The 12,889-nt window shown below is 50.1% G+C and overlaps 1 protein-coding gene across 1 annotated transcript in view; it reads left to right on the forward strand.

Moving 5' to 3' along the window:
• Nucleotides 1-750: 750 nt before the first annotated feature.
• Nucleotides 751-12,889, forward strand: part of LOC108799409 (cytochrome P450 2C8-like) — a 16,559-nt gene continuing 4,420 nt past the window's right edge. Inside the window, exons 1-5 of the mRNA XM_018571263.1 lie at nucleotides 751-930; nucleotides 3,814-3,976; nucleotides 5,326-5,475; nucleotides 8,008-8,168; nucleotides 10,224-10,397. Coding sequence (XP_018426765.1) covers nucleotides 751-930; nucleotides 3,814-3,976; nucleotides 5,326-5,475; nucleotides 8,008-8,168; nucleotides 10,224-10,397 — 828 coding nt within the window. The remainder of the gene's footprint in view (nucleotides 931-3,813; nucleotides 3,977-5,325; nucleotides 5,476-8,007; nucleotides 8,169-10,223; nucleotides 10,398-12,889) is intronic.

Genomic DNA, 12,889 nt, shown 5'->3' on the forward strand with positions numbered 1-12,889 from the left:
CTGATCAGTTATTGTGAAAAGTAAGAAATAGAGAGGGGGCGGAGACTAGACGATCAGAGGATCTGACCTGATTGGGGAACATTGGGGGAGTATTTAGAGAGGGGCTCAGCATGGTTGTGGGAAAGAGTGGGAAATTATTGTAGCTGGGGAAATCATTTGTCTAATTCAGGGGTGGGTAACTTTTGCACTCCTGCTGTGGTGAAAATCAGAAACTGATCAGTTATTGTGAAAAGTAAGAAATAGAGAGGGGGCGGAGACTAGACGATCAGAGGATCTGACCTGATTGGGGAACATTGGGGGAGTATTTAGAGAGGGGCTCAGCATGGTTGTGGGAAAGAGTGGGAAATTATTGTAGCTGGGGAAATCATTTGTCTAATTCAGGGGTGGGTAACTTTTGCACTCCTGCTGTGGTGAAACTATAATAGAGATGACACAATCATGTAAATCCTGGTTCCTGTGCAGTTCTTGGCTGTGTTTACAAAATGTCTGACACAGGTCAACCCATGCTGCAGCCCCTCACCTTGTGACAATGTTACATACTGATCACTGGGGGAGGGGAGACTGAGGAAATGCTTCCTCCTGCCTGCAGCAGACTGCTAACATTATTTTGAAGTAAGTTCATTGGACTAGAAGAGGGCGGAGCTTTTCTGAAAACAATGATCCTATTGCTGTATATAACGAATTGTCCCGAATACGGTCACTGACAGGTCCACTTTAGCATATTTCTCTTCTTTGGACGATTGCAGAATCATGAGTGTCCTGCCGTTGCTCTCGGTGGCCTTGTCCTTCCTCCTCACCCTTCTATTCCTCGTTTCCTATTGGAGAAAGCCGAAGAAATATAAGTCTTTACCTCCAGGACCGTCCCCGATTCCTTTCCTGGGGACCCCCAAATATGTCGGTGACAGGGCTGGCTGCAAATACTTTCCAGAGGTACGTGGCTGAAGGTCTGCATGGACGCATCACACAGAACACGCACATACATGCACAAAACATACAAACATTTCCCACACACACACACACATAGACAGAAAACATACAAACATTGGGGGGAATTCATCAAAACTGGAGCAGTTGCTAATGGCAACCAATCAGCTTCTCTCTACAGTTTGCTCAGGTAAGATTTGAAAATGAGACAGAGAAGCTGATTGGCTGGAGTTAGGGCTGCCACCTTTTCATCAAGTGAAACCCGAACACTCTAGCACAGCGCGCTGCTTTTTTCTTTTTGGGTGAATATAGAAGAGAGAGCGAGGAGAGGCAGCCAGGGGAGTGAGTAAGGAGACCGGCTATAGAGCTCTGCAAATTCCAGCAATACAAAATATCATGAAACAACATACTCTGTGTTGTTCTGGGGCAGTACCTTGATGTCTCCAGGCTCTCAAGTGGCCTGTGCGGGCTCTCAGGTGGCCTGTGCGGGCTGTCAGGTTGCCTGTGCGGGCCCTCAGGTGGCCTGTGCGGACTCTCAGGTGGGCTGTGCGGGCTCTCACATGGCCTGTGCGGACTCTCAGGTGGCCTGTGCGGGCTCTCACATGGCCTGTGCGGGCTCTAAGGTGGCCTGTGCGGGCCCTCAGGTGGCCTGTGCGGGCCCTCAGGTGGCCTGTGCGGACTCTCAGGTGGGCTGTGCGGGCTCTCACATGGCCTGTGCGGACTCTCAGGTGGGCTGTGCAGGCTCTCACATGGCCTGTGCGGACTCTCAGGTGGGCTGTGCGGGCTTTCAGGTGGCCTGTGCGGGCTCTCAGGTGGGCTATCAGGGCTCTTAGGGTGGCTATGCGGATTCTCAGGTGGGCTATTTGGGCTCTAAGGAGTGCTGTGCGGGCTCTCAGGTGGGCTATGCTTACTCTCAGGCGGGCTATGCGGGGTCTCAGGGTGGGCTATGCAGGCTTTCAGGCGTGCTGTGCAGGCTCTCAGGCGGGCTATGCGGGGTCTCAGGGTGGGCTATGCAGGCTTTCAGGCGTGCTGTGCAGGCTCTCAGGCGGGCTATGCGGGGTCTCAGGGTGGGCTATGCAGGCTTTCAGGCGTGCTGTGCAGGCTCTCAGGCGGGCTATGCGGGGTCTCAGGGTGGGCTATGCAGGCTTTCAGGCGTGCTGTGCAGGCTCTCAGGCGGGCTATGCGGGGTCTCAGGGTGGGCTATGCAGGCTTTCAGGAGTGCTGTGCGGGCTCTCAGGCGGGCTATGCGGGCTCTCAGGGTGGGCTATGCAGGCTTTCAGGAGTGCTGTGCGGGCTCTCAGGCGGGCTATGCGGGCTCTCAGGGTGGGCTATGCAGGCTTTCAGGAGTGCTGTGTGGGCTCTCAGGCGGGCTATGCAGGGTCTCAGGGTGGGTATGCAGGCTCTCAGGCGGGCTATGCGGTTTCTCAGGGTGGGCTATGCAGGCTTTCAGGAGTGCTGTGTGGACTCTCAGGCGGGCTAGACAGAGTAGGCGGTGTGAGGGGAAGGCGCCCACATCTCACAGGAAGATGCAGTTGCCGCTGTCTGAAGTCCCGCGCATGCTGGGAACCTGGGCAGACGCATACAGTACTGTATGTTGAAAAATTTAAAGTGCCGCTATCAGCACTTAGTGTCTTGTGTCTGGGTGTCAGCTGGCTGGAAACCTGGACACAAGACGCAAAAACCGGACTGTTCGGGTGAATCCCGGCGCAAAAAAATACCTTAATGGATATTTTAACCCCTCGCTGCTCTATGTAAACGCCACAAAACAGAGTAATAACCGCCATGAAGTGTATTACACCAGAACAATGGAAGACATCTTGCGGCATCCCCGGTGTTCTATCGAAAGCTCCAACTCAACGAAATCTCCAACTCCCTCACTTCCGGTGCTCAGAAATACTTGGAGCTCTGTACAGTTGCGGTGCACATGTGCGCATAGCGTTTTTCAGAATACTCGTCGAATTTGCCACCTGCTGAATATTGTTAAAATGCAGCCGCACAGAAGCTCCGTCAGCCTTTGTGTTTTGCGGTCTTAACGCCGTCTGCTAGAAATCTCCAACTTCCAAGTACCCGGCAGTGAGCTAGTTGGAGATTTCGACGAGTTGGACCTTTCGATAGAACGCCGGCATTCATTGCACAACAGCCGTGAAGGATCCTGTATAGTATCTCTAGTACTAAATGTCAGCACATTGGATGACACATAAACACACACATGGGCCTCTGTCAGGTTTTTATTTAGTAGACTTTCCCCTAATTCTTGTCCTGTACAGGAAGTGATGAGAAATCTCTCCAGCAAATTTCATTTTTGGGTGTCACCGGAACAGGAAGTGGGAGCAGAACCTCTTTGGGGTCACAACAGAAAAACAGAAACACGAACCTGGCAGATATTGTAACCCTTCCTTCATTCAATCCAAAACTAAAGAAGAGAACCGGCTTTAAGACCTTAGTACCCAATCTCCAAATAAACAGGGAAAGGTCCACAACAAAAATCCAAGAACATTAAAAACTGGGGGTTGAGGGCGTGAAAGGCTCAGTGGTCTCGGGTATGTATAGGAATAAATGAGAGTTGGCGCTGGGACGGTGACCGGATCTCCTTCATGGTCTCTGTATCTGACTGATGGAATTCTGTCAGGTGCCCATAAGACATGAAGATCGCAGGTTGTACAAGCTGTCCAATGAGATGAGAGCAAGATGGACTGCAATGGTCATCCTGCAGGCGGCAAAGCCGCTGGACCACCATGACAGGAACCCGTCATCTGTCCTGACATCCGCTGTCATGGGGGCCGTGGGAACCGACACGCCTGCCGAGTGACGTTCGGCTTCCAGGGAATGAAATCTTCTCGTCAGACTTTCTGTGATAATTAAAACATTGTAACCACTCTTCTGTCTCAGCTCTGCAGGCAGTACGGCCCGATATTCACCATCTGGAAGTTCACCGACCCCGTGGTGGTCCTCTGCGGGTACGACGTGGTGAAGGACGCTCTTCTGAATCACGGGGATCAGTTCAGCGGCAGACCGCCCGCTCCAGTGATCGATTACTACTCCGAGGGATACAGTAAGGAACGAGGAATATACGTCCTGAAACGCGTGTCGGGGTCCATCGCCATAGCAACACTCCGGTCTAATATTTTGTGATTCACGGTTACGGATGAGGACTCGTATTTGCCCAACTGTTCATAATTACTGGCTTCACAATGTACCAAAATTTCGCCAAAATTGGATAACAAAATAATTCAAAGCAGGCCATGATAAAAAAAAAACCAACCTCCAGCTGTGGTGAAACTACAAATCCCATGATGCATCTCTCTTCGGGAGTCATGTCTGGGGCTGTCAGAATCTTGCAGTGCCTCATGGGATTTGTAGTTCCACCGCAGCTGGAGGGCCGGAGGTTTGAGACCCCTGCTTTAAAACATTGGCAGCGTGATGTTTGCACCACCTTTCCCACCTTTCCTTTTGCACCCGAGGCAAGAACGGAAAATTGTGACCCCCCCCACAGACGTGTGCGGTACGTGACGTCATGCGCCCCGCCTCCAGAATGGCGGTGCGCAATTTTTTTTTTTACTGTTAGGGGGCTTCGGGGAAATATTAGAGGTCTAAACAGACCTGTTTCCCTTTTGAAATAGAATAAGAGATTGAAGACACAGAGTCCTCTTCCCATACAGGCAGTGGAGAGCAGCAGGGATCTGAGGAGAAGCTGGAGCCTGTGCCGCTCCTCTTCTCCCTGCTGAGCCGCGGCTGTGTTGGCCGCCTGGCGCCCCTGTTGCCAATGGCGCCCTGTGCTTGCCATGGCAACAGGGGGCGAGGGAGCGCAGCCAGGCCCAAAGAGAAGCTGGAGCCTGTGCCGCTCCTCTTCTCCCTGCTGAGCCGCGGCTGTGTTGGCCGCCTGGCGCCCCTGTTGCCAATGGTGCCCTGTGCTTGCCATGGCAACAGGGGGCGAGGGGGCGCAGCCAGGCCCATGGTAGCTACAGCCCTGACTTCTACTGAGATGTAATCAAAAGCTTCTCGCTGCCGTTTCTTGGCTGTAAACACATTCACATTCATGTACTGAGTGTGAATGACAACAGGGTGAATCACCATTCACCACATCTCAAGTCCTCCACTCCCCCTCCCAGAACCTATTCAGTGTTTAACACATTGACAGAGAAGTCCATTGGAAAAATAAAACATTTGTATAAATGGACTTCTTTATCAGTGATAACTCACCATGTTGTCATCCATGCCTGGTTCCTGACTGACAGAAGCGCCCTGACCAGTCACCATAAACAGCAGCGGTATCGGTTTTAGAAAAGCTCCGCCTTTTATCATTAAAGATCCGTCCTCGGTCTCCAGTCAGTGATTTTAGGCTGAGATGGTCTTTGTTGGTTGCTGTTGCCGCAGAGTTTACGCCCAGTCTCCTCTCCACAGGTTTTCCCAGCCTGTCAGGCGAACGATGGCGTCAGCTGCGCCGGTTCACCATAACGTCACTGCGCAATTTCGGGATGGGGAAGAAAACGATGGAGGAGCGAGTGCTGGAGGAATCCCAGAGTCTGATCGAGGCCGTGACCCAGACAGGAGGTGAGCCAGAGACCTTCCGTCTGTTGTATGGATGCGGCAGCTGGGGAAAGTGCAATCTGGGTGCAAGATACCACAGCAGACCATCAGAGGTCTAGTGGGGTCCATGCCTTGAGGGGTCAGGAGAAGGGGGGCCCACTCAATATTAGGGGGGTGGTTATTATCTTGTGGTTGATCGGTGTATATATTGTTGCTAAATGTACCTCGGTATAGATATGGACAGGAGGCGGAGTCTGCAGGAGCCAGACCTGCGGTCCACTGATTGTGGTCACAATGCTTTACTGACTCTAATTTCTAAAAGGTGGAATTTCCCTTTAAAAGGCCCCGAAGGGCTGCAATACAAGCCTTCGATCCAGAGCCGCTTCCTGCAGTACCTCTTCTGTGCCACTAGATGTCCTCAGTCTTCCGGGATGAATGACGTTCACTAGATGTCCTCAGTCTTCCGGGATGAATGACGTCCACTAGATGTCCTCAGTCTTCCGGGATGAATGACGTCCACTAGATGTTCTCAGTCTTCCGGGTTGAATGACGTCTACTAGAAGCTTCTCGCTGCCGTTTCTTGGCTGTAAACACATTCACATTCATGTACTGAGTGTGAATGACAACAGGGTGAATCACCATTCACCACATCTCAAGTCCTCCACTCCCCCTCCCAGAACCTATTCAGTGTTTAACACATTGACAGAGAAGTCCATTGGAAAAATAAAACATTTGTATAAATGGACTTCTTTATCAGTGATAACTCACCATGTTGTCATCCATGCCTGGTTCCTGACTGACAGAAGCGCCCTGACCAGTCACCATAAACAGCAGCGGTATCGGTTTTAGAAAAGCTCCGCCTTTTATCATTAAAGATCCGTCCTCGGTCTCCAGTCAGTGATTTTAGGCTGAGATGGTCTTTGTTGGTTGCTGTTGCCGCAGAGTTTACGCCCAGTCTCCTCTCCACAGGTTTTCCCAGCCTGTCAGGCGAACGATGGCGTCAGCTGCGCCGGTTCACCATAACGTCACTGCGCAATTTCGGGATGGGGAAGAAAACGATGGAGGAGCGAGTGCTGGAGGAATCCCAGAGTCTGATCGAGGCCGTGACCCAGACAGGAGGTGAGCCAGAGACCTTCCGTCTGTTGTATGGATGCGGCAGCTGGGGAAAGTGCAATCTGGGTGCAAGATACCACAGCAGACCATCAGAGGTCTAGTGGGGTCCATGCCTTGAGGGGTCAGGAGAAGGGGGGCCCACTCAATATTAGGGGGGTGGTTATTATCTTGTGGTTGATCGGTGTATATATTGTTGCTAAATGTACCTCGGTATAGATATGGACAGGAGGCGGAGTCTGCAGGAGCCAGACCTGCGGTCCACTGATTGTGGTCACAATGCTTTACTGACTCTAATTTCTAAAAGGTGGAATTTCCCTTTAAAAGGCCCCGAAGGGCTGCAATACAAGCCTTCGATCCAGAGCCGCTTCCTGCAGTACCTCTTCTGTGCCACTAGATGTCCTCAGTCTTCCGGGATGAATGACGTTCACTAGATGTCCTCAGTCTTCCGGGATGAATGACGTCCACTAGATGTCCTCAGTCTTCCGGGATGAATGACGTCCACTAGATGTTCTCAGTCTTCCGGGTTGAATGACGTCTACTAGATGTTCTCAGTCTTCCGGGATGAATGACATCCACTAGATGTTCTCAGTCTTCCTGGTTGAATGATGTCCTCTAGATGTCCTCAGTCTTCCTGGTTGAATGACGTCTACTAGATGTTCTCAGTCTTCCGGGTTGAATGACGTCTACTAGATGTCCTCAGTCTTCCTGGTTGAATGACGTCTACTAGATGTCCTCAGTCTTCCGGGTTGAATGACGTCCACTAGATGTTCTCAGTCTTCCTGGTTGAATGACGTCTACTAGATGTTCTCAGTCTTCCGGGTTGAATGACGTCTACTAGATGTCCTCAGTCTTCCGGGTTGGATGACGTCCACTAGATGTCCTCAGTCTTCCGGGTTGAATGACATCCAGCATGGCTCAGCTTGGAAGACTGAGGACTCTTCTGTGAATGCAGGTTGTCATGGACCCACCCCCTGAGAGGGAAGGGGGTCACAATGGCCTTCCTGTACACACTGTACTCCTGAATCAATATGGACCATTCAGCCCGGAGAAGAGGCAACAATGAGGATCCTGCAGCATCACCGGACTGGGAAAGATAAGTATTAACACAAAAGATATAGCTGGGGGGACCACAAGTAGGTTCGGGCTTCCTGATGGTGACAACATTGCACCATGTCTGTGTGCTGAAACACCCACATGTAGTCTCCATTGGAAGTCCATGTCACAGGGTGACAACACAAGAGCAAAATTGGGAGACAGAGACCATGCTTCACCCTATAACAGGAAGTTCCCGAACAAGGGCCTTCACGGCAGGATCACTGGGGAAGATTTTGATGAAAGCTGCAGATTTAAGAGATTGAATGTGATTTTTTAAATGAACGTGTCACCTTTCAGATTTTTGATTTTGGATTTACATCTCCTTCAATGAACTCTCCGTCTTGTCAGGAAAGGCGTTCAGCGCCCTCAACGTCCTGGGCTGCGCGGTGGGGAACATCACCAGCTACGCTCTATTGGGGGAACACTTTGATTACAAGGACCCGAAGTTACAGGAACTGATTATCACCACCAGGAAGTTCATATTCAACACCCACTCACCGCTGCACGAGGTACGTAGTATCAAAATTTGAAATTGCTTTAATCGCTTATAAAATGATCTTTAAAAAAAAAAAAAAAACATTTCGGGGGCCAAACACCCTTCATCGGGGCCCTGAAACTGTGCTAATGGCTGAATGGAGTGAAGTGGGTTACAGGGATATCTGTAGTTGGCAAAAGGAAACAATTAGGCCCCATTCACACGTAGCGATTTATCTCGCGATTTCCGCCGCGATATCGCGCATTTTTGCCGCGCGATATCGCGAGAAGTCGCCGGCTAATGATATTCAATGGAGCTGTCTTAGCTCCATGTCGCGCGTCGCGGTCGCAAGTCGCTTCTACAGGACCCTTTTTTTGGCGGATTTTGCGCGATTTTTTTCTAATGGAGCCCGACGGAGAAGGTCGCGCTACCGTCCCTGGGTCGTCGCTGGAACGTCGCCCCGAAAGTCGCGCTATCCCGGCCGCTGCAAAAGGTATGTCGCTACGTGTGAATGGGGCCTTAACGTTCATGTATAGTGGCCACACTATAAATACTTATTCCCTATGCTCCTCAGCGCCACCTAGTGGTCATAATATAAATACTTATTCCCTATGCTCCTCAGCGCCACCTAGTGGTCATAATATAAATACTTATTCCCTATGCTCCTCAGCGCCACCTAGTGGTCATAATATAAATACTTATTCCCTATGCTCCTCAGCGCCACCTAGTGGCCATAATATAAATACTTTTTCCCTATGCTCCTCAACGCCATCTAGTGGCCACAATATAAATAAATACTTATCCCCTATGCTCCTCTGCGCCAACTAGTGGCCACAATATAAATAAATAAGTATTTCCTATGCTCCTCAGCACCATCTGGTGGCCATAATAATAAATACTTATTTCCTATGCTCATCAGCGCCATCTAGTGGCCATAATAATAAATACTTATCCCCTATGTTCCTCAGCGCCATCTAGTGGCCATAATATAAATAAATACTTATCCCCTATGCTCCTCTGCGCCATCTAGTGGCCACAATATAAATAAATATTTCCTATGCTCCTCAGCGCCATTTAGTGGCCATAATATAAATAAATACGTATCCCCTATGCTCCTCTGCGCCAACTAGTGGCCACAATATAAATAAATAAGTATTTCCTATGCTCCTCAGCGCCATCTAGTGGCCATAATAATAAATACTTATTTCCTATGCTCCTCAGCGCCATCTAGTGGCCACAATATAAATAAATACTTATTTCCTATGCTCCTCAGCGCCATCTAGTGGCCATAATATAAATAAATACTTATTCCCGATGCTCATCAGCACCACCTAGTGGTCATAATTTAAATAAATACTTATTCCCGATGCTCATCAGCGCCATCTAGTGGCCATAATAATAAATACTTATTTCCTATGCTCATCAGCGCCACCTAGTGGTCATAATATAAATAAATACTTATTTCCTATGCTCCTCAGCGCCATCTAGTGGCCATAATATAAATAAATACTTATTCCCGATGCTCATCAGCGCCATCTAGTGGCCATAATAATAAATACTTATTTCCTATGCTCCTCAGCTCCATCTAGTGGTCATAATAGAAAAAAGCATCTTTGGCTATAAAGGCTGCACTGCAGCACAACAGAAGCCATGATTTGCATTGAATGTACTGGGAAAAAATGCAACAGGTTCTATTTTTTTCTGCTTTTAGCCCACACGCGTAATGCACAAATGTGTGCGGTGCGGTATATTGGGATGTACTCTAAATGGGCCCTAACTGCCCTACTCAAGCAAAAAAAATGTGCTGCCTATTCATGAACAAGCTGGGCAGTGAGAAGGGTCAGCATCTGAAGACTTTACATGTTTGGTGAGGAGGAGGATGAGTTGGGCCTCTACTTAGTCCTGAACTTACCATGTAGACCAAAAATGAATTTTCAGTAGATGTCTATGTGAGCTTTTTGGTGATGACCATCTATGGGGTGACCTTCCAGGGTCGGGAGTGAAGATACAATGTCTCCCCATACGGGATTTGTCACATGGCCTTAGCAGGGTTTGTGATCTGACGTTGTCACCTTGTCTGTCCGTCCAGCTGGGGAACACCTTCCCGATTCTCCTGAACGTGCCGATCCTGAAGCAGAAAATCTTCAAGGAGAGTTCGGAACTCAAAGCCTTCGTCCATAAGTACATCGAGCAGCACCGGCACAGCGTGAACCTGGCCGCCCCCCGAGATTTTATAGATTACTTCTTCATCAGGATCAAAGAGGTGAGAGGATGGCTGGAGGCCAGATTGTGTCCCCAACCCCCCCGGCGCCGGCCCCATGGGGGTGGGGTCTGGGTGGGAGTCGGGGGTTTGGGGGGTACAAGGAGAGGATTAAACATACCTTATAATCCGGGGGTAAGCAAATCCGAGTTTGCCTCCCCCTGATTATTATTATTATACAGGAGCTATATAGCGCCAGCAATTTGCGCAGCGCTTTACCAAATGGAGGAGACAATACAATTTCAGTACAGGAGGTAGGAGGGCCCTGCTCCTGAGAGCTTACAATCTAGTAGGAGGGGCCAGTGATACAATAGGTAATAATTGTGTGGGGGTGAGTAAAGGGAAGACATAAAAGCAGTGACGTGCGGTACCTCTGGTTCTGGGTGAGGCATTCCCCAGCCTCGCTCCCAGCACGTCCGGCTCCGCTGCCCGAAGCCCCCCCCCCACCCGGTCCCCAAGATAGTGTGAAGGCGGAAGGGAGGGGCCTCCCTGTCCCTCACTTGCTCGCCACTGCTGAAATAGTGTGAAGGAGGAAGGGAGGAGCCTCCCTGTCCCTCACTTGCTCGTCACTGCTGAGTCATCGAGATCGATGGCCTCAGTGGGTTTGTTTTTTTCTTTTTTTGATTGGACAGCTTGGACCAATGGCGATTTGCCATTGGTCCAAGCCATCCACGGAGCTCACGCCTATAACAAACAGTAGAGGCTGTGACAGCTCTGGCCTCACTAGGTTACACAAGCAGTGGGGAAGGCCGCTGCTGTGCAACCTAACTACCTGTCAAAAGCTGGATGCAGCGCTGCCTGTAACTAACATCCAGCGCTCCGTCCATGACAGGTCACACAGCGGGGAGGATTTCCTGATAGAAGCTGAATGGAGAAAAAGCTGTCAGCTTCAGGGCCTGTTCACACGACGTCCGTTTTCTGTGCTGACCAGATCCGTACGCTCCTGCACTAAAAATGCATCCCAATGTATCCCTATGTGTTTTATGGGCTCCAGTTCTCACGTGCGCAGTCCGTTCAGCTTACGACAGAAAAATACTGCATGTCACATTTTGTAAGGACCGGAAAAGCAAAACGCGTAAAAAATGCGTCAAAAACGCACTGCACTGCAGCTAACATACTGACAGCCCCACTCCAGCAAACTGGAACGCATCCAAAATGCGGCAAAAATGCACTGCATCAGCAGCACCGCGTCTGCAGATCCGCACCTGATCAGGACCTGATATCATGTGAACAGGCCCTCAGACTTGAAGCTGACAGCTTTTTCCTCCATAATAATAGGTGAGGCTCCGCCTCCCCTCCTCCCCTGACCGCACGTCCCTGTGTAAAAGGACAGTTATAATGTTGAGCTGAGATAGGCTTCCCTGAAGAGATGGGTTTTTAACGATCACCTAAAGGTGGGCAGCGTAGGAGATAGGTGGACAGATTGGGGTAAGGAGTTCCAGAGGATGGAGGACACTCTGAAGAGGAGGAGATATAGTCCAATGTGTGTCTGGACAAAATAAAACCATATTCGGCACGTCTCTGCAATACTCACTTCCCGGTATTTTGTCTCCTTGTAACAACTGTGCACAATGCATCAGAACGCGTATTAGCGGTTTCGTGCGTTGCCGTTGACTTCTTTGGGTCTCCCAATTGCATGAAAACGGAAATAAAGTCATATTTTCAGAAACAGGAAGAAGAGATTTTGATGTGGGGGAAGCTGGACCACGCGCAGCCAAATCTTCACGTGTTGTGTAAAAAAGAATCGCTTTCAGCACCAGGGAGAGCTCCTCCCACAGACCGCCATTGTACAGCATTGGAGAACATTGTCTCTGCGCAAATCACAATTAATCAGTTTTGGCTTTACGTTGTCTTTAAGGTCTCGTTCACACCTAGGCGTATTGCATATGCGCGTCTGTCGCGCGTTTTTTTTACCGCGTTTCCGAAGGCTACTTGGCTGTATCCCGATGGAAACGCGCAACAAAACGGCCCAAAGTAGTACCTGTACCTTTTCAGGCGTGTGCCGTTTTGTAGCGCGTTAGGGACGGGCGGAAATACGCCGAGGTGGGAACGAGACCATTGAATACAATGGGATTTATATTTTTGAGCGTTTTGTAGAGCGTTCGTCGAACGTAGAACGCGCTACAAAACGCTCAGGTGTGAACGAGGGCTAAAGGATGTATCAAAATTAACCCTTGCAGTGCCCGGGGGAGGGGGGGGGGTGTTACCTGGTCATGGTGCAAAAATAAAGAAGATACACTCGCCCGTTCCTCGGTCCTGCAGCAGTGACCACTCACCTCCCTCCGCTCCGGCTGTGGAATATTCCTCGGCGTCCTCGCACCTGCTAGACCTGTATTAGATGTAATGACGCCACGGGTCCTTAGACCGCCTGGGCCCAGGGGGAGAAGAAGCTGGTCTAGCAGTCAAGCAGGGCCGAGTATCAGGTGTTACCTTTATTTCCGCCCGTAGAGCAAAATGAGCAGTTAACCCTTGCCCCTTACGCGGGTGGGGGTGGG

This window comes from Nanorana parkeri, unplaced genomic scaffold (assembly GCF_000935625.1).
Source record: "Nanorana parkeri isolate BGI_ZX_2015 unplaced genomic scaffold, ASM93562v1 scaffold1717, whole genome shotgun sequence".
In the NCBI taxonomy this organism is placed as follows: Eukaryota; Metazoa; Chordata; class Amphibia; order Anura; family Dicroglossidae; genus Nanorana; species Nanorana parkeri.